General features: G+C 35.1%; 1 protein-coding gene across 2 annotated transcripts in view; it reads right to left on the bottom strand.

The window, feature by feature from the left end:
• LOC148944394 (uncharacterized) overlaps window positions 1-21,158 on the bottom strand; it is a 127,225-nt gene that overhangs the window by 31,502 nt on the left and 74,565 nt on the right. For both annotated transcript variants that reach the window (XM_089100492.1, XM_089100494.1), the window contains exons 4-5: window positions 15,190-15,276; window positions 2,809-3,047 (exon numbers count right to left, since the gene is read on the bottom strand). In XM_089100492.1, the coding sequence (XP_088956618.1) occupies window positions 2,809-3,047; window positions 15,190-15,276 (326 nt within the window). The remainder of the gene's footprint in view (window positions 1-2,808; window positions 3,048-15,189; window positions 15,277-21,158) is intronic.

Raw genomic sequence — 21,158 nt, 5'->3', positions numbered from 1 at the left:
AAAACAAAGTTTTTACTTCATTAAATATGAAGTAAAACTTGTGTTCATTTTTTATCAGAGTATCTTACAGTCTATCTATTTTCCCGACTCCCCCCACCTCTTATGTCTCTAAGCTATATAGCCCTAGCATATAGACAAAAGTTCAGTAATTTTGTAGGTTTCAGGTATTGTGTAACTGTTTTTCAGTAATAATTGACTCATAAAGCCAAATAATACCAAAGTTAGTTTTAAGGAAGAACTGGACACAGTCAAGAAGGTAAATTTACAAGTTATTAATTTTTCACTTGGCCAAACTTGAACGCGCCTCTTGAAATACGTTATAATGCTAATTCCAAATATGTAAATCGATATATATGCAATTTTTTACAGAATAAGCAGCACATTTCGCAAAATAGCTTTCGGGCAACAACATTGGATATCTCGCTGGATTTTTCATTTGATTGTTGCTTATAGCATTTTTTGGACACGTCCCCTTTTTTGTCGGGGATAGGGGAAGGCTCAGTACGTTAAACCCCAAGAAAAAAACAATAAGCAAAGTATAAAAGAAGATAAAGGAACATGTGGGCAACATTGCTTAACCGTTATATTTCAGAAGAAGGGGAACATACCCAAAATACCCCTTCCCCTCTCCTTTCATGCGTTCCTATTGAAAGCTCACTTAAAAGATTTTAAATTTACATAAAAGGCACTCTAACAAATAAGCACACTACACAATAGCAAGCGAGAAAAACGCAAGAAAAACGCTTAGTATGTCCCTGCATATCTTTAATCTAAAATCTGGATATCAGCATTTAGATTTTTTTTTATCAAATATTTTAAAGCCGAAAAAAATGAACTACTCTAGTATAGTCGATTTTGGGCCCACGCTATATGGATTCGAAATAATGGTAACAATCCAACTAATAAAAACATTGAATTTTCATATTTTTCCAGTTATTTACTCTCAGTGAGCCAAGTTTTTTTTTTCAAATGCCTGTCACAATATTATAGATCGAGCTATCGTGCAATGTTGCATAATCATTGATTTTCTAACCTCCATGTCAGGTCCATCCAATATCAGAGTTGTATTGCCCTGCAAGTCGTTTAACGGAGCTTGTGATTACAATATCTTGTTGCTTATGGAATTTCTAAACTATACATTTTTAAAAACCGCTTAAAAGAATCGATTTGTTATTTTGTTGATCAAAATATAGGACTAGTGAAACTAGTTACTCTTGCCAAGGAGAGCATTGATGCTTTCAAGTTGTCAAGTAAAGCCAGAACCGTTCAAGGGGCAAGGGGTGTCTGAGGGTTTACTGACTTTGATCAAATTTTACACTTTGATTCGGATTTTTTTTTGCTTCAATTTGATTCATGAGGGGGCACTGCAAATATAAAAGGTATTGGTAATGGTATTGGTAAAGGTAATATAAAAGGTAAAAGGTATTGTATGTAAAAGGTACTTAGTAATGTGAAAAGGTGTCCATAGATTAAGCAATTTAACATACCGCGTACTTTTTTACATGCCAAGGCAAAAGATCCATAACTAGTTTCAAATGAAAAATTGCGAAGTGAATGAGAAGTGATTGTGAGAATGCCATATATTTTTTTTCCTTCCGTGCAAATGCCATGTTTGATTTGAAGAAGTGATAGTGAATGCAAAGTTATTTTTTCTTTGTTTTTGTGCTATGAACGTCGACGAGCACTTACAGAAAAAAAACATCAATGACAAAACGAATATACTATTTGGCCTCCAAAGGTGACGTAGCCAGGATTTCATTTCGGCACAATCCCACTCATTTCAGAGGTAGGGGGTTGATAGTAAATAAAATACCTTTTAGACCATTATAAAATTGAAGAGTGTATATCAAAAGGAAGGCTCATAACACTTCAATCTAAAAACTCAAACCCCCTGGCTAGCTACTATATTAGCATTGTGAATTTATTCAAACGCCAGACCAACTCGATTTAGGTTCATCTTTTCTTTTATCCCATCTTCATTTTGTCTGTTAATTTTAATTTTTATCACCTTATTCTGCGGATAATCATTCACCTCGTTCTGTTAACTGATAGATTGTTGTTGTTAACTTTTGTGGGGGCGATAGTCCCCCTCACACACAAAGTAAATTTCATTCGCTTCAAGCTTTAAAGACTTTATTTACTTCCGCTTTGAAAGAAAAAATTGCCCTTTTATTTACGGGCACATAGATCCGTAAGAAGAGATCTCCACCGTATTTGTTTTACTGTTGTTTAATGCACATAGAACGATAGTTATCTGATCCAAAGATAAGATAGTTAAGAGATGGGGGGGGGGGGCTCTTTCAATCATAAACTAAACTGATTGCTTGGCATGACAACTTTTTTACTAAGAGAAAAGCTTGACTCTTTGAACTTTTTTGTCTCTTTTTCAATAAAATAAGTTTGATTTCATTTTTCTAACAGAAAAGAGAAACAAACGAACATTTCTTCTTAGAACTATGAGTAACCACAGTTTTCTTTTCGAAAATTTCTGCAGTGCTGCCAATCAGATTAGTCTTGCTTTTAGTATTAACTAAATGAATGAAAAACATAATTTTATTTGAACTTCAGCCTCAGCAATTTAACAATGACAATAGAATTGCTTATTTTGGTCAGATAACTTCAAAAACCCATTTTTCAGATAAAATGGGTATCATGTTTTTCAATCAGGACAAATTGACAAGGACCGATTCACACGGTTTTCTTTTCTAGCTGACTCTGAACCATAGAAAATGTGTATGATGTATGTTGACTTTGAGTGCCTGATCTATTCATTTACTGGGAATCTGGCAGAAATACTGATCCACTCACCTGAGATGATGCAGAGCCCCTTCTGCCAAAACTATCATCTTCTTCCATAGTTTTTTCATCTTCTTCTGCAATATTTTCCTGTGCCATAGGAGTGGGATACATGAGAGCATAGTAGTATACCTGTTCGCCTGGTGGCTTATCATACCACTGCATAGGCTGAAGCATCACCGTAGGAAGGACGGGGTACTGCGACCCATAAGGAACGCAGGGAACAATATTACCATAAACATCGTAGGAAACTGGAAAAAAACAGAAATTAAAAAATGTTTGATATAAGGTTTAGGCTACAAATAGCTTTACGGATGTGGATAATATATATAGGTAGCTTTAACGACAGATGTTTTTATGCTCTCAAATTTTTAATATCTCCTGATTGAGTAGTTAGATTGCAGTAACTTAGGAATTGGCGCACATGACTTTGAAGCTAAATCTGTTTTTATCCAAAAATACTTTTTGACTAAAGACCAGCTAATTGGTTTGTGTGATATAGCTATTCAACAGCAAGGTTTAAAAAACTCTAGTTCAGAGCATCAAATATGTCTACCTGAGTCCAAATAACTGACAGGGTCGAATCCAGGGACAGGGGGACTGGTTTTGAGCTCCTCTGCCCTGAAGTGTTTCTCCGATTCGTAAATTTGGCGTCAAAAATGCTGGTAAAAAACTATATCGTCTAACACTAAAACAGATTTGTCTGACTCGTAAATTGGTCCTAAAATGCTGGTAAAAAAAACCTTGTCCCTTCTACCCGAGAAATATTTGCCCCCCCCCCCCTTCAGGAAACATAACTATTTTGGGCATTTTTACAGCTAAATGTGAGATTTGTCCTACGACCGTAATTTTTTTTTTTTTTTTTTTTATTTGATTAGAATCAAGTATCATGCTCTCAAACTGGAAAAGTACCACTATGCACTCTTTAGTGTACATATGAACTCGTTGATCATAGTCAACGCAATAGGGTTTTATTAGCAAAGAATAGTGTGTACCTCATGCGGTAATTGTTTTCCAGCATCATTATATAGAATGGATTATCTTAGAAAATCAAGGGAGAGTTCAGTCAATCGTGAAGTAAAACTGATCAGAAGGCATTCAACTGCCCGCTACACCCTCGATCCTGTAGCTTTATAAGGCACTGGATGGAAATACTAATATGAGTATTTTCATTGGGATGGTAATAGAGTCCAAAAAATATACCTCCGAGTAGGGTCCACTATTCCACTATTTGCGTGTATTGTACATTGTACCCCTCCGAGTAGCGTGTGATCCATGAAGCCTCGAAGACAAGAGGACAAAACTGTGCTAAAAGCCCATACAGACGGTGCATATTAATATGCAGGATCTTAAACAAATGAAGATTAAATATTCTAGATAACATAAGTTTTTATTATATTTGCCACTTGCTATGTAAAATAAGCTCCTTGTGGGTCGTTATGGCACAACAGCAATTTTGTCCTTGCTTTCTTTGTGCTAATCCACTATTTGCGTGTATTGTACAATGGGTTAAAAATAAATTGTCATTATTATTATATCAGCGAGGCTCAGCAGAAAGGAAATCCTTCGGACGGTGGGGACGTGTGTCGCCTGTACTGTCGACTTTCACCAAAACACATTTGAGATTGTGAAAATACCGGTAAGACTGTTAACAGCAATAGAAATCCATATTTCGCTTTCCGTGTCACGTTTTCTGCTGTTCACGATTTTTACTCTACCAAAAGCAGGTATTACTCCGTGACTAATACATTTCAGTACTTACCGTCTTAAGTGTATAATATAAAGTTAGGCGTCACTTTTGCATCGCAAAATATATAGCCATCATTTGGCAATGTGCTGCTGGAGGATTTCTATGCTTTTTAGGATAAAAGTCGGTTAACTCTCTCTCTAAAAAAAAAAAAATCTGACACATTCAATTTATAAAGGCATAAGCCTTTTGCTGAAGCCATAAAAAACTGCGGGGGGGGTGCAAATTTTAAGACCAAAATAAAAACGAGGTAAATTATTTCATCTTCGGAATTTTTGGGCATACAACTGGACGATAAAAGATAAAACGCTTAAAAAACTGTATTAAGTACTATTCAATTGTTTTTATTAGAGCTATAGCTGAGTGATTTTGGATCTTTTTAGAATTCTCTTTTCAGTTTAAGAAATTTTTTGTCAGTTTTTATGGATTTTTCGAGAATCTAAGCAAATGAGGATGTGATCAAGCTTCGCGACTCTATAGACCTACCACAGTTTCAGTATCAGCGCAATAAATGACAAATTTAAATATTCCGCTGCTTTCTGTTCCCCCTAAACTTCAAACATCAACATTCCCTCTCGTGGCTCCCGGATTAGCATGAGATTTTGTTCTAACAAACGGGTCAATTTCTTTAAAAATGCTTCCAGTTTGAATAATTTAAGTTTCAATAGTTTTTCAGCTTTGCTAAATTTGGACCAAAAATTTGATATTTTAGTTCAAACTAATAAACAGAGCTAGAAATTAAATGGGAGACCTAACATAAGAAATTTAAGCAGTGCAAAGCTCGGGTTCTTTCCACTTATATAAACATTAACAAGAAGCTTCTATCAGGACAATTAATGTCACTGAGAGTTTAAATTCCAAGAACTTAAGAAAACATTTGCTAGTTCTTGTGGTCAAATTTGAACTTTACCTCAAATTTAAACAGAATCGTCCGTTCCTGGTAACTTACTGTCCATAACTGGTTGTTCGCCATGACGATTTCGGGTAAATTTATGGCTAATATGTGCCTAAAGCCGACTGTATGCTGGTGCTTCGGAAGCATTGTTGGCACCGCTTCAAAAGATCCAAAATAGGGCTAATAGGGCAGAATTAGTCGTTTCCCACGACTCTCTCCAGTCTGTTAGTGAGAGGTTTGATTTATCGTCAATGGCTGTTATCTACAAGTACACAAATTCACCTCTTTCTCTAGATCTTTTTCGTATTGTGCCCCCAATTGTCCAACTGACAAAGCAGACACGAAGGCACGCAGCTCGGTTCAATTATCTTGAGGCTGACAAGCCGAGAACACAGTACTTGAAGAACAACTTCATTCAACGTTGCACTTCGATCTGGAAGTGCATTTCCTGGGGAATGATTTTCCTGGGGAAGTTATCCCTAAGCGTTTCTCTGTTGAGTCTTTCAAAAGAAGATTCAAAAGCCATCTGAAACCTCGATAAAAGAGTAGCGGCAAATCAGATGTTAAATAATGCATGGCGTCGCGAATTTAGGAATAAAAAAGAGCAATTTCGATAAATTAAAAGCCCCGGAATTCCTGAACGGACGCAGAAATAAAATCATTCTGGATAATATTTACAAAGATTTGGAGAGAGGAACTAAAAAAATTTACGTTTCCACTGTTTTTGTGAAACCACGTGGTTTCCTTGGCATGCTCTCTAAACAGTGTGTTTTGTTAGCAATTAAAAGTTCCAGAATTCAGGTGAGAAATGGGGATATTTAATTAGTGGACAAATTAAGAAGGCCGAAGAGAATGAAATATTTGTGACATTACTAATTATTGTTATAAAATATGTTATTCAGAAACAAGTTTATTTTCAAAAGAAAAAGCAGATAAGAAGCCAAGGAAAAAGAAAATTGTTGATGCCTTTGGTTTTTACAGTGCTGCATTGAGCGAGATTATCACTATTAAAGTATGCCACCAGGAACATACCCAGGGAAGGATCTCTCTCCCTATCCCCGAAGGTAATAGGAGACAACTTCAGTATTTCAAATAGAGCTAGGTTTATCTTACATTATTTCCGAGCAAATCTTCAATGAAAATAATTATCTATCGGATACGATGAAAGTATTTAGCCAATAGGATACAAATCAGTATTTATAAAAAAAATCTTTCAACGGAAACTTCACACTTTATGCTTTGCATTCTAAATGTATTTCTTATCCTTGGCTTTGTAGCTACTGTAGAGGGAATGTGTGCCCTTTAAAGGTTGAAGTATTACACAGATTTTATGACTAAACAAACTTTGGTCTGAAATAAAGTTTTGATTTAACTCGCGTTCCAAGGATTGAAACCTTGCAACTTATGACAAAGTCAAAACCAAATTCAAGTTGACTTACGCAGATGAAATATGTAACACTTCAGGGGGGGGGGATCATTTTGAGATTTTGAAGTTAACCTTAGAGCCCTTGAACATTAGCATGGGAAGTTAAGTTAATATCGTTCATCCATGGCAGATAAAAAGAAAAACCCAATTTTTTTGGTCCATTGCTTGTTTTAGATATTGATAACAGCCTATGCTGTAAATGGTCTTCAACCGAATAGTAAAACTGACTGCATATCCTCCTAGATTGCTATCCTAAAGAACTGCAATTAATATTTTTTCAAAATATGTTAGGAACCAAAGAAGACTTCTAAATAAAGATTTGGCAAATAAACTGAGCAATTCCTCAACAGGTATGGACAAATAATTGGAAATGAACAAAAATATAGCCTTAACTATTGCTCCTTGTATCCAATACGTTTATGGAGGAGAAGACCATGGCACTAGAGAAACATTTATCGTGTGCAAATACAACATCAAACTCGTCATGGAAGTTGACGGTGCAAGGTCTTAAGATATGTGCTGGTAGATTTCGATTAGGATTCAAATCTTAATTTCCTTTTCTTTTGGAAAACAAAAGTAAAATTTTTCTACTAGTTTTAAATCTTTACATACTGTTTCAAATCTGTATTTAAGTTTCATGGGTCTATTTTTAATTTCTCTGAATAAAATATGGTTGTACACTCCCTAGATTGCACTAGTGCAGTCGTTAATTTCACGTTCACGCGGAATCCAGTATCAAAATTTAAGCGCTCCAATTTGAGCTGTCGTTAACTGACATTAATGCCATATTCTTATAATCATAAACCCAGAATTGAGAAAGTACTCCACAGAAAATTCAAATAAACAAAAAAAATAACAGGATAGATTACATTTCTTTTACAACGTATTTAGCTGTATCAAGAAAGAACCTACTATCAGTCGCTTATGTCAAGTTTATATAAGTTTACAAGTTTAAATGAGATTATGCAAGTTTCAATATTAAGAAACGCAAAAAAATTGTTTACGCATCGGAGCTGCCAGTTTTTTTGCTCGATTATTTTTTATCCATATTTACTTTTAATAAAAAAAATACTTATTTTCCGTTTTCCAATCGAAAATCTCATGAAGCGAATATAAATCCTATGGTGGCGACTCAAAAATGTCCCGTGTTGCAAAACTGATGGCCCTGTTTTTAATTTAATAACATTTCGAGGTGTCACATCTTCCTCTACGATTTTTTCAGTTAAGATTACTAGTCTACTATAAAGTCTATTTTTACTACTACTAACTACTACTAATTTACTACTCATTTAAAAATTAGTAATAGTAGTAGTCACATCTTCCTCTACGATTTTTCTCAATTAGGATTACTAGTCTACTATAAAGTCTATTTTTACTACTACTAACTACTACTAATTTACTACTCATTTAAAAATTAGTAATAGTAGTAGTCACATCTTCCTCTACGATTTTTCTCAATTAGGATTACTAGTCTACTATAAAGTGTATTTTTATTACTACTAACTACTATTAATCTAAAAATTAGTAATAGTAGTATTCACATCTTCCTCTACGATTTTTCTCAATTAAGATTACTAGTCTACTATAAAGTCTAGTGGACTACAATTTTGTCGACAGTTTCATGCCAGGATGTAACACACATTTAGACCTTGGCAACGAATAAGAAATGGCTTCAGTATCGAAAGTCAGATTTTTTGCCAAGCTTATGGGGCTTAAACCAATGCGAAGCGGCATGACAACTGCAGCTGACACTCACAGCATCTATAATGCAATCAATCAAAACATATTGGCCCAGAGCCAAAAGTCATTAAAACTCCTAGAGAAATTCAACGCAATATTAGTTCTAGGATAGCTTGAGATGTTTAACAGGAGATCTAGGCAAGTTATATAATATGTTTGAAAGAAAATATAGCCAGCTATTGTATTTGAGAAAGGGGCATTCACAGATACAGAATAGTCTATTAGACTATGGCATCCAGCTGTACTTATCAGGTAGCTAATCCTTAGTTACTTGAAAAGCACTACACTACCACCGATCAAAGCCCCGGGTTCTAGCTACAGTCATTTGAATTTTTTAGAAGAAGTGCGCCAATCACTTTGCAAATTTATATTTTGGAAAAATTTGTCCTTTTCCTATAGAGTTGTAGAATTGAATGATACTAAAGTAGTAAATGTCATTGAATACATGTACTGCTTCAGTTTTATGGGTAAGAAAGCGTGAGAGGGAGGGTATGTCGTTCTGATAGGTGGAATGCTCGCTATTTCCTTTTACTAGGAAATTACTAGGAACTAGACTCGCTATTTTAGCGACATAAGCAATCCTGTCATCTATCTCATGCAATGAACGACGTAAAGAAAATAGATGGTGCTATAAAATCTTTATTTCCTTAATTAAGAGCTACGTGAAAGATAAATCAATAAATTCTTAAACGACAAAATTTTCAAAAAAACCTCCTCCAAATTTAGTACATAATAAAAGAAAAACAACACAATAAAAGCAAATCTACATAATCTATAAAGATAGATTGCAATTGAAGCATAATAAGGGGATCATGTTTATTTTAAAAGTTTTTGCCGGTTTATCTTCCGAAGTGTGTGCAATATTTTCGAGGGGAAGTGGGGTTGGAAGATAAAAGGCTTTAGAAAATAGAAAAAGTTTCTTGGGCAGTAACAATTCCAAAAGCTCGACTTTTAATGGATATTATGCACAAGATTGGTTTCGTTCTGTAAATTGAAAATCTTGCAGTTCGTGGTAACGAACTGCAATGAATGACTCGTGCTCATAGTAACCGAAACTCTAAAAGATAGGAAATTTGACAATAATATGTACACCATAGAACTGGACTTTTATTTTTGGATTTTTATTCGAATGAATATGACGCATTGAGTTAAAAGTTACCCACCAATGGTCTTAGCCTGAGAAAATTTGCCTAATTTTCAAAAAAGGGGGAAGCACCCCCAAAAAGGGAAGTGATCTTGATGAAAAATATACCTTCAAATTCTGCATACCTTCAAATTCTGTATATCAGACCCATCTATTACTGAGATTTCAAGTTCCTATCTACGAAAACACAAACATTCGTAATTTTTTTTCGAGAAGGATGATCACGCAGGCGTAAATTTTTTTCTCTTTTATTCCGGCGGTGATCATATTAAACCAGCAGTCAAAGACCATTGGAAGTAGATTCATTCGGTTCAGAAATTAAAAATCTAACTCGCATTTTAAGAAGCAAAAGCGATCACGCCAGAGTAAAGACAACAAATTCTTCCATTTCAGTCCGCAAAACATCAATTTCGGCCCGAAGAGGACCGAAACGGTATAAAGGAGATATTGCGGCAACTATTGAGAGGGTATTCATACAAGTCTCTTAGTCTCAGAGGCTCTACTAACGTGTGATGCAACCTACTGCAAAATACTTGATAACTGCATACAAGTCTCTAAGTCTCAGAGGCTCTACTGACGTGTGGCATACCATTCTTTCTAAAACAAATGCAGTCAATAAAAAAAAATGAACCATTAATATAGACAATTTAACAATAAAATTAACGTCTATAAAGTACCGTATAATCGTACACCATCTATTAGGGTGTTGGCCAACGGATTGCTTTATGGTTAAATTTTGATGTAAAGGGTGGGGTTTGAGGGGATGGTAGCCCTCCACATATTTAGAGTAACACTTGGAATGGTATTAAAATGAACATAAACTAAATAAAAGCAAGTTATTTCAAATGAAAGTAAAGAGCAACCTTAAAATACAAAACAAAAAAATTATTCCGTATATGATGGCGCTGCCCCTTATAATCCCCCCTCTTTAGACTGATGTTTAACTTTTTGCCCCTAATTCTTGATCAAATACATCTCAAGCCAAATTAGTACACCCTGACTAAATTAAAGAAGTAAATCTTGAAAACAAAGGGTAAATGGCCAGTAGGAAGAAAAGGGTGAAGAAGAACAATCAAGCGAATACGTGACCCGAATTACAGCAAGCCCTCCACTGCTTTGACAAAGGGAAAGAATGTCAACAATAAAAATTTAATAAAAGGACACATCTAAAACAAAAAGAGAACAAAAATAAAAAAAATTAAGTCAACTTGTACAATACTCAATGTAAAAACAACAGAAGTAGAATATGTAATTAATAGGCTATTCCTATCTTCTGCTTCCTGCTGACCATAGATCTGTTGTTTCCAATATTTACTTTTTAGGTTTTGACAAGAGCCATTGAAATGGGATAACAAGTATTTTCCAGAATGCCTCAAAAACGGAAGATCTTACCGGTGCGCATTCCCTTTAGACAATAAGAGTTTCTGTTCAAATGCTTTAAAAAGGAATTGGTAGATAAAACACTTGTACTTGAAATTACCCGTTAAATACGTCTGTTGAAGTGATAAATTCTTCTGTTACAGCATTATAAGACGAAGAAATTCAAAATCACATGTGTTCAATTTTTTTTCAAATCTTTTTTCACTAAAATTTTTCACATTTTGGACGGCTGGAATTTGAAAAAAGAGTCAAATTCACAATCAAGGATAGTATATTTCTTAGTAAAAATACTACTTTTGATCTTGTTTATTCATTAACTAATCTCGTTTTTCAAAGAGTAAACAAGTCTTATAATACGCCTTCCACGCTTGAACTTTTTGCAGGTTATGTAATCTCTCTTGAGAATTTCACGAGGACCTATCTCGTGACTTGGAAACAGTTTGGATGTTGTCTTTTCAAGACAGCATGTTAACATAAAAGAAGTTTAACTATGTAAGAACTATGATTATAAATATAGTCCATACCGGGCACACGATTTGCCAGTAGGGCACTGTCCACTGGCCACTGGCACTGGCCATATCCCTCTAAACGTTTAAAAGCTTATAGAATATTTGCCAAAATGGGAAAGATTTTACTGGATATATATGTATTCACAGTCTTGCACCTCCTTTGTCAAATGCAAACTGAAATGTTGCGTCTCTTCATTCCAGTCAACGCATTTTACCAATTTAAAGGGTTCGTTCCTAACCTCAAAGGATCAGTTATTCAAATGCTACCTTAACTGCCAGGTTAAGCCTTTTTGAGGGATAAGTAATATTAGTTATATTGTGTTGACAGTGCACAGAGGCCAGGCATTCTCGGAGATAAAACCATATCTTATGTGTTGTAGATTAGCAGTGATGGCCAGTCATCTCAGATATTGGATAGCTTATTCTTTGACACCTATACTGCATCATAAGTTCAATCAAACATATAGCTGCTGTTGTTATAAGTTTCAGTATTCTAGAACATCACCTAAAACTTAGCAATTTTTTTTACCAATCGTCTTGAAACTTGAAGGGGCAAGTACCTTATGTAAATAGGATATGATAAAGATGGTTTTCAGAGGCGTCTGCCGCTTCTCAGAACTGTGTGCAGAACCACTCATATCTGTTTGAAACGCATAGGGCAAGTTCATTGTGCAAAAGGGACGGACTTCCTACTCTTGAAATTTGGACAGCACTTAGCAAGAGTCAAGTAAACGTGTCACAAGAAATCTTAGACCGGTGAGGCACACGATACGATCCAGGTACTAGAATGCTCAAGAGTTTGAAAAGTCGTGGATTCCCAAGCCAAGAAAAATATAAATTAAAATGAATAGTCAAGTTAAACTTAAAACTAAAAGATGTTACCACAGACTAGTGTGGGGCTACTACCCAATCAAACCCCCTAATGGAAAGAGTGTCATATACACTTTGCTGAAAACAAGATATATTTTCAACAGACTTTTTTGTCATAATATAAAACAAAAGATTATAAGTAGGCCTAAACATAAATTAATCAAGCAAACTAACTGATTAACTAATCAAGTATACAGGGACAAGTGCAAACAAATTCTTGGAATAAGTCAATTCTTGAATTTTAATTTAGCTCCTACATTTAAGAGGGTAGTTTTTCGTCACTATTTTCCCTTTTGATTCCTTTTCATTCTGGAGTATAGAAAAGTGACACCTAAATTAAAGCTTATAAAATCAGTGGTAATCTTTGAAGCACCCTATTTAGTTTTAATACAGCACATGTGACACTCCACCCTTTAGAGTTAGTGAGGTAAAGACTATCCCACTTGTGTCTGTTGTAATTTTAGGTATTTTTAATTGGGACTTGGCTATTTATCTTACTTCTTTTTTTTTTATTTCATTCATTCGTTGATATTAAGTTCGGTTCCTCTTAAGTTTGACGCATCATTCTTATGTGTTCATGGTGCTAGATACTTTTCTTTGAATGATGTTTATTCGGAAGGTTTTAAAAAATTGAAAAGTAATTGAAAAAATTTAAAAATAACATATCTAGCGCATTACTTGCCTTTAGCATGAAATAAATTTGCTCGAAATAAACATTAAATTTCTGCATTCATCTCATACCATTATATTCAGTCAAATTATTAAAACCAGATTTCTTCTATTATTCTTCGAAGGTTATTTAATTTGGTAAATTACTTTTAGATCTTAGAATAACAAAACACAATCAACATAATTATTTTTGCCATAAAAGCGCAAATTTTGAGGAAAACAAGTATTGAAACTCTCACACTATCAAAAATATTTACTCGCAAGGAATACACACAAAACACACTAACCTAATGATTTATTATTCCCTGTTACATTTTATGATCAGCGTTATCAACGCCATTAGAACTGAAAAAGCACACAATTTCTAAATATCTGGTTTTGCGTTTGATGGCGCGACATAGCGCAATAACCGGTTTTATAATAAAACAAACAAATCTCGTGACCAGAATGGATCCGACAACTACTGGTTCAATCGTTCAATTCTGAAAGGACAACATGAATTGGTATATGCTTATAATTAATTAACCTAGAAAACACCTGATCACGAATAGATTCTCGGGATATATGGTCCCTCATGCGTGCGTTTCAATGGATATCTTCCAAGGTCGAATCATTAAGAGACGCACGTTTGGACATATGTCTTTCGGTATTGGTTTCCACTGAGACTTCCGATCAATAGGCATAAATTTGTCATCCCTTGTCATTCATTATCTTTCAGCTTCCAGTAGCTACTAAAACGCACCCAGTTGTTTGTATTTAAATATGGGTACCGTCCAAACACTGAAAGCGTTCAACAAAATTAGTATATCAAACAGATACAATATAGTGGAATTCCCATGAGGTGTGGTAAAATTTTCGATTGTAGTCGTACTACCATGAAAAATACATTTAAATTGGTAGTATCAGATTAAAAATATACTTCTATACATAATGTTATCATTTAATAGGGGTCCCAGCCTCACACCCTCCTTCTCAGAGATCCCAGTGGATGGAATAGCAGAAGCGTTTCTTACAGTGTTTATCATGGTTGTAGTAAAGAGCGAATAACAGCCCATAGTAACCAAAATTTTGAAAACGCGTTTTGAAAAAAACTGCTTAATGAGAAAAAAAACTACATTTTCTTTTAGTATTTTGGAAAACATTAAATCAAGTTATTCGAATCTGTCAATTATTTTAGTTCTCATAGTCTCCGAAGAAAGGGCTGTAAGTTACTCAGCTTGCCCATTGTCATATATACCCTAGTATTTGTTATTGGGAAATATTCGGATATTTTTTTTTGGGTGGGATTTTTGTCGGGGAGGGGGATTTTCCACGGGAAGCTTTCTATATGAAGAAAAGTTTCTGGGGGACTTTCCAGGAGAAATTCTACACGGGGGAGGGGGATTTCCTGGTATTATTTGAAAAACCGTCACAAATTAAATAAAAAATTTTCAACTGGAAGTAAGGACCAACATCAAAACTTAAAAAACAAAAATGTTTTTGTTTTTTATGTATTTGTTTCATTTTTGTTTCTACCTGTTTTTTTTCCTGGCCGTAGAACCTTACGAGAGAGTTTATATTGAAATGTATTTTGTTAAGTTTATTGATTGAATAAATTGATTGATTGATTAATTGAAAACAAACAGGAATTATTCCGTATATGAGGGGGGCTGACCCCACCCCCAGAAAAAAATAGATAGGTCATGGCATTGTTGCTTCTATTTTAAATTTAAATTGAAAACAAGCAAAGAATAATTTTTTTAATCGGTTTGCTTTTACTGTACCAAAACTCCTATATTGTTTGTGTTTTCAGTAAAGCGCTAGTTTTGGGAAATATCATCAGTGGATTACTTTGCACTAGTTTTATCGATATATGTTAGATGGAATGTGAAGCAATAATTTTTGTTCGTTTGTGACAAAAGAAATTATAAGACAGTTGTATCATGGAAATTTTATTGTAACTGAAATACAAGATTTCAAGACTTAGGTACATTTAAAACGGCTAGTTTATATTTAAAACAAAGAATAACTAACCTGGATAGCACATAAAGGGCTGAGGCGGTTCCGGATACAACTCTGGTGTATCTTCCGGCTGTTGGTCTTTGGGACAGGCAGGTAGGCCTAGAAAAGTACAATAAATTATCATTTAATCTTATGTCTCTTCCAAGTGATAGAACTTCCATGTATTTTCGAGTGTGGCAAAAGTGCTCTTAAAATATAACGGAACTAATACCTGCTTTACTTTTAAATATCTGAAAAAAAATTAGATAAATTTTAAATTAAAGTAGGACACTTGTGTTTCTGAAAAGCAGGTTTGTTTTATATGTTTGCTAAAATCTGAAACAAAAATCTCCTTTATTTCTTCAATTTCTTGTCTGTATTATAGAGATACATTATTTCGCGGTAGCACCGTCATCTTTTCTGTAAAATTCTTATTATTAATTTTCAATAAATAGTCTACGGAAGACACTATCCAGTTTTGGAATGCACCCAGTGTACGCTGTGGTGTGGAAGAGAACTAGCTAATTATTGCAAACGCACGAATATTGGTCGAATAGCTTTCCGCTGAGGGGAAACAGCAACGAACTGTAGCCGGCTTTAGTCTCCAGCTCACGAAATTGTTCTCTTGTCTAAGTCAAAATATAGTTTAAAACATCCAAGAGATCTTTGAACCCTTAAAGGTTAGGTAACAAAATTTAAGATCAAGTCTTTTGCGAACTAGATATCTACTGCTGGATTACTAAGTCAATGCTAACAACTATTTTATTCCAATCACATGCTTATAATGGTTGGGCGTTGTATTGACGTATTTTGATACGTCAGTAACAGTTTCTGGCTACTGCTAGATTACTATTACGTAAGGCATGTCTTACTAGTAGCGCGTGATCAGTAATAAAGACCGTAAAAAAATACTACCAGAAAACACAAGATACTAAAGAGAAATTAAAGTAAATGGGTTGAATAATGGTATGTTTTTCTATCATTTAAAGAATATCCAGCGATAACTCAAATCAAAATTAAATTTCGGCATATTCTCAGTTTTTCTGTTTATATTTCACTAGCACTGTTTCTGTTTCAATTTCTGTTTTTTTTAGCAAACATTTACTGGCCTTTTTTTCTTAAAAAAAAAGAAGACAGAAACAGGTTATATGTCTTAGCTTACCAAGTGCATTTTACTGTGCTTTTATTTTTCCAGAAGAGAAAAGAAGGTTTCGATGCACAATGTTAGATCACTTCCCCAAATCAATTTTGAGGTCGAATTGCAAAAAAAATTCTTTTATTTACACTTTAATCTGATATATTCTCTCCCAGAATTCTAGCCTGATTCTCATGAAAACATTTTTTTTCAAAAAAAAAACAAACAAACAGAAAAGGTACGAGATGCATAGTCATAATAAAAATAATCATGTAGGCTACCTAAATAAGCAAGTAGCAGGAAATTCAACGAAACCATGAAAATAAATTAAACTGTAATAAAACCATTAAAACATAACACAAACTCAGAAAAGAATCAATAAAACTAAAAATTCATAAGAAGCAAATAGTCAAATGAATTTTAAAAAAAAAACTTAAAGAAAAACCAGACGTATTCGCAGCTGGTGAACTGTAGTAATATAAATAACTAGCGGTTAGGTACTAAATCAAACTTAAATAAGATTCTACCCACTCTTAAAAATTCGAGAAACGTTATAGCAAAAGGTATTGAAAAGGCAATTCTTCTCGCTGGTGGAAAGGTGAAAAGAGTTGCAGCAAATGTCAGGTCCTCCTTAAAAAGTCTAAACGACTTGTGAAAATGTCTCTTCTTGATTTATTCCAGCACAGGAGAAGTATTTTTTTAGCTCTCTCTAGAACTGGTTCAATCGATCGCCGATTTTAGATAGTCTTCCTAACGATTTCTGTTGCATTGTTAACTGCATCAAACTACGTGGGAATCTTAGAGAAATTTGTTGATGTTGTGCCGTTCATGGTGCTTGCAAGGCAAAGAAAAAATAGATATCTTTTAAATAAATACAGAGAATTTGACATGGCCTTTGCATTTTTCCTAATGATTGAAAGCACTAAAAAAACTACAAACAAGGGCCAGAATTAAAAAAAAAACGGGAGACTTGTGAAATGAACTGGACAGTTCGGACGTCCAAAATCAATACAGAATCTGTGAATTTTTCAAAGTTTTTAGTAAGATAGAGAAAATGGGTCGTAAAAGTAGATTCATTCGAACAAGATTAATTGGGTATAAGAGAAAAAATACTCTCTTATACCCAAAAGTCATTATCTCGAATAAAATAGCTTTTTGGCCGATTCTTCCCATGGTATCTTGTCTTCTTTACACTTCATGAGTCTTCGGTAAATGCTGCTCAACCTTTGACCTATCGTATCTGTTAAATAAACATCGATTTGAGCTAAACTATAAATTAGTGCCTTCAAAATTGAGGGCAACACGAATGGTTTTGTGAAATCGAGAAAGGAGAAATGGCAGTCTTCAATTTGAATACTCACAAATCGAGGTTCTGCTTCCATTATCAGTAAAAACATTACACTCCAAAATCCAGAACCCAAAGACTTACACAGGAGGGGGAAAAGCTGTCCCTTTTCTAATATCAGGATCATTTTCTAGCTTTCATGTAATTTCTCATGCTTTAAAAAAAAATTTGTCCGTCATTTTTCTTGGTTTTCGTTGAACTAATCCCGACTAAAATAGACTTCATAAGACCCTGTCAGAACAGTTTCATTTCAATACTTTTCGGCTCATTGCGCACCCTTTCAAATTCTTGAAAAATTCTCACATGGCACAATTTTTTTTTAGTTTTGACTAAAAACGTAATTTTCCTACACTTTAGCTTAGTTCTAAGTGGTTTTCAATTATCAATTAAAAAATAGTAAACAAACCAGAAGAAAATAGTACCAGAATAGTTTCAGAATTGGCACTAATGCAGCAAGATCTGTCATCTTTCTTATTACTGTTGCTCATTTCACGAAAACTCCTGTATTTTGGCAAGACGTAAACATAGTTGAAATTCAAAATATCTAGAATCTAGAGTATCTAGAACCCTGAGAATTCAGATTCACTCGAGTAAACCACGGATCATCCCTAAAATTATAGATCTATAGGGACAGAAGCACGTCCACGCTAGCAAAGATGACAAAGTAAGGACGAATACAAAAGGCCTAAGACGCAGAATAGAAAAGAAGACTAGAAGGGTCCTGTGACATTAATTAAATGACAACGGTCACAAGTGTGAAGAAGCACACAAGAAAGATGACAGCCACTTTATGTACACGAAAGTCTGCAGACTATTAAAAAAGAACCCCATAGCCTCTTCTACAGCATTACACAAATAAAGATAATCCGTCACAGAATTAGGGGGGAGGATTTAACGATTGAAGGAGCACTTCTCCGGAATTCTGATCCGCACAATTAGGCCCAACTTAAGTGTCCTATCGTCTTTCCCACTATCGCACTATGCAACAGACCCATGCCATACTCATTAAGAGGTGACATCCTGAGTCACAAGACCCTGAAGACTAACAAAGCTTTTAGATCAGACCTTATTCTGTCACGGTGGCTAAAATCCGGCCTAGAAGAACTGAAAGATATCTTCCGCCATTTCATAGCCTGTATCTAGAAGAACGGCGAATAGTTAACGGCGAATAGTCTTGCTAAAGTCCTTCTAGACCGACTGAAATTCCTGACGAACCATATCACAGAAGAACATCATGCCAGCTCTAGGAAAGACTGTTCCAACACAGACCAGATTGTCCCAGCTCAGCAAGTGATGGAGAAATACCTCGAGCTTCCAAGAACTGCAATTACTCTTCATGGATTTCAAGCAGGCTCGTGACTCGATATGGTGAGATGAAGTCTGGCAAATTCTGTTATACTAAAGAATTCCCCGAAATAATGTATCTCTTATTGGGGGCATGCAATCAAAGTTCGTTAGCCAGTTCCAGACACACGAGGGACTGAGAGACGCATTTCTTATATCAGCAAATGTCTATAAGGTGGTGTCCTATCTTCCCACCTTGTCCTATCTTCCTATAATGTCCTATCTTCCCACCTTGTTTTGTCCGCTTTATGCGAGACCCTTAGGTTTTCTGTCTCCTTCAACACAGCATAATTCTTTCCTGAAACTATAGACTGCCCAGTTACTAAGAGCAAACTAATCGACCAATTTTGTGAAATAATAGCTTAGAACACCTCTACTCAAACACCTGTGAACGCGTCTCAGCGGCTCAATCGTCCGGGATTGTTGTTAATACAGGCGAAACCAAGGTGATGCGGTTGTCTATAGACCCAGCGTCTAGAACTATGCAGACAACAATTGCAGGAGAGTCAGATGAAAACGTCGAGTCTTACGCGTACCTAGGAAATATCCTAACTCCTATCAACAATCATTCAAAATCGACGAGGCAAAGACTTGGCTTCTTCGGCCTACTATCAATCTCGAAAAGTGAAGGATTGTTGACATCTTTGAAGACCCTACTCTGTACCTCTCTTAGAATCCCTATAGCTTTATACTCAATTAAAATTTGTTTAACAAAAAATGATGACCGCTCAGTGGGGATCACCTACGCTGACCAGGTATCAAATGAAGACCCTCCGTAAACTCATCCACCTCACCTGTGCCATCGTAGACCGGATCAAAAGTCAACATCTCCGCTTGCTAGGTTAAATTCAACAAGTGACAGCCGACTAGCTACCAAAAATCCCCTTCGAAGGGCGGGTACACGGTACGCATTCCACAGAGGCTGATGGGACTTAAGTTAAGTAAGGTAGTTAAGTATTTGAAAAGATATTACAATCTTTGAGTTTAACCGGTGTTTTTTGATCACTAATTGACTGGTGATTTTGAAAGATTATCACTTTCTTCAAAATCCTATAATCTATCATATTTACATCCATCACATGTATAAGAACAGTATTGTTGTCATATATTTTGCTAAGGATAACTTATAACAAGTGCGCTTTCGAAATTATAACTTTCACTACTTTAATGAAACATTTCTGGTTTCAAAAGAAAATTTTATAGATCCTGTCAAACCAAAATTGCAGACAATATCTTTTCAAAGATTGCAACATGTGATTTATCTTTCGATTTGGCAGATACATTACAGGGCTCTTTATCTTAAAGTAAATGTTGAACTCTATCCAGACTTTGTAAACAGAGCAAGGTGTACAATATCAACAAACAGATAGAAGAGGCGAAGGGTTTAAACAAACACTAAAAAATCCTTATTGTAAAAACGGATTTCACATTCACCCATTGTATCCAAAAAATTAGGGTGTTTAAGCTTTTCTTTTAGGATGTCTGAGAGCATTTGACCTCTATTCTTTAACAGTTTCCATTTTAACGTCCACTGAATTGGCTGAAATCAGAAAAGTGTGAGGTTTGAAGGTTCTAATCAAAATTCAACATAGTTATTCATCCTTTAAATTATGTAATTTATCCACTTGTTCTGTCATTTCTCAAATCCCTTGCGGCATAAAGCAGTTCAAATTATTAGCAAGGTTGGAATTTATTTAGGTTCCACAAGTTCCAGATTTAAAATTTGTAATTAAGGGCTCAAAGACAAAACTTTTCGAAGACAGTATGAAAAGTTATGTTCGCCAGTTGAAAACTTAGGGCCTGATATGCCATTGTTACAGCACTTTTATCTGGGGTTTGAGTCTGCTGAGTTTGCTTTCGATTGCGAAAACAAACAAGTTTTTTGTGATGACATACCCCAAGAGACTGTTCTAAGTGTAAGAGCAGCGTCTGAAAAAGCAAATACTTAGTTCGTGGCAGTGCATAGCCAGATGGGACATATTTACATCATTTGGTCTTTTTTTAGGGTTTACAATCTGAATTCATCAATACAGAGTATTTTTCCTAGTCATGGTTTTTATTAGCCTCTTCGGCACGTTTTCGGTCAAAATGGTGCCGAGACATTTCAATCAAAACGCGGGGACAGTTTGCGGTACTGGTCGAGATAGCCCATAAAAGAGGGGGGAGGGGAGGGATAGG

This window comes from Artemia sp. Qi Xiang Cuo, chromosome 14, assembly GCF_049724085.1.
Source record: "Artemia sp. Qi Xiang Cuo chromosome 14, ASM4972408v1, whole genome shotgun sequence".
Lineage (NCBI taxonomy): Eukaryota > Metazoa > Arthropoda > Branchiopoda > Anostraca > Artemiidae > Artemia > Artemia sp. Qi Xiang Cuo.
This window is presented reverse-complemented; position numbering and strand designations above follow the sequence as displayed.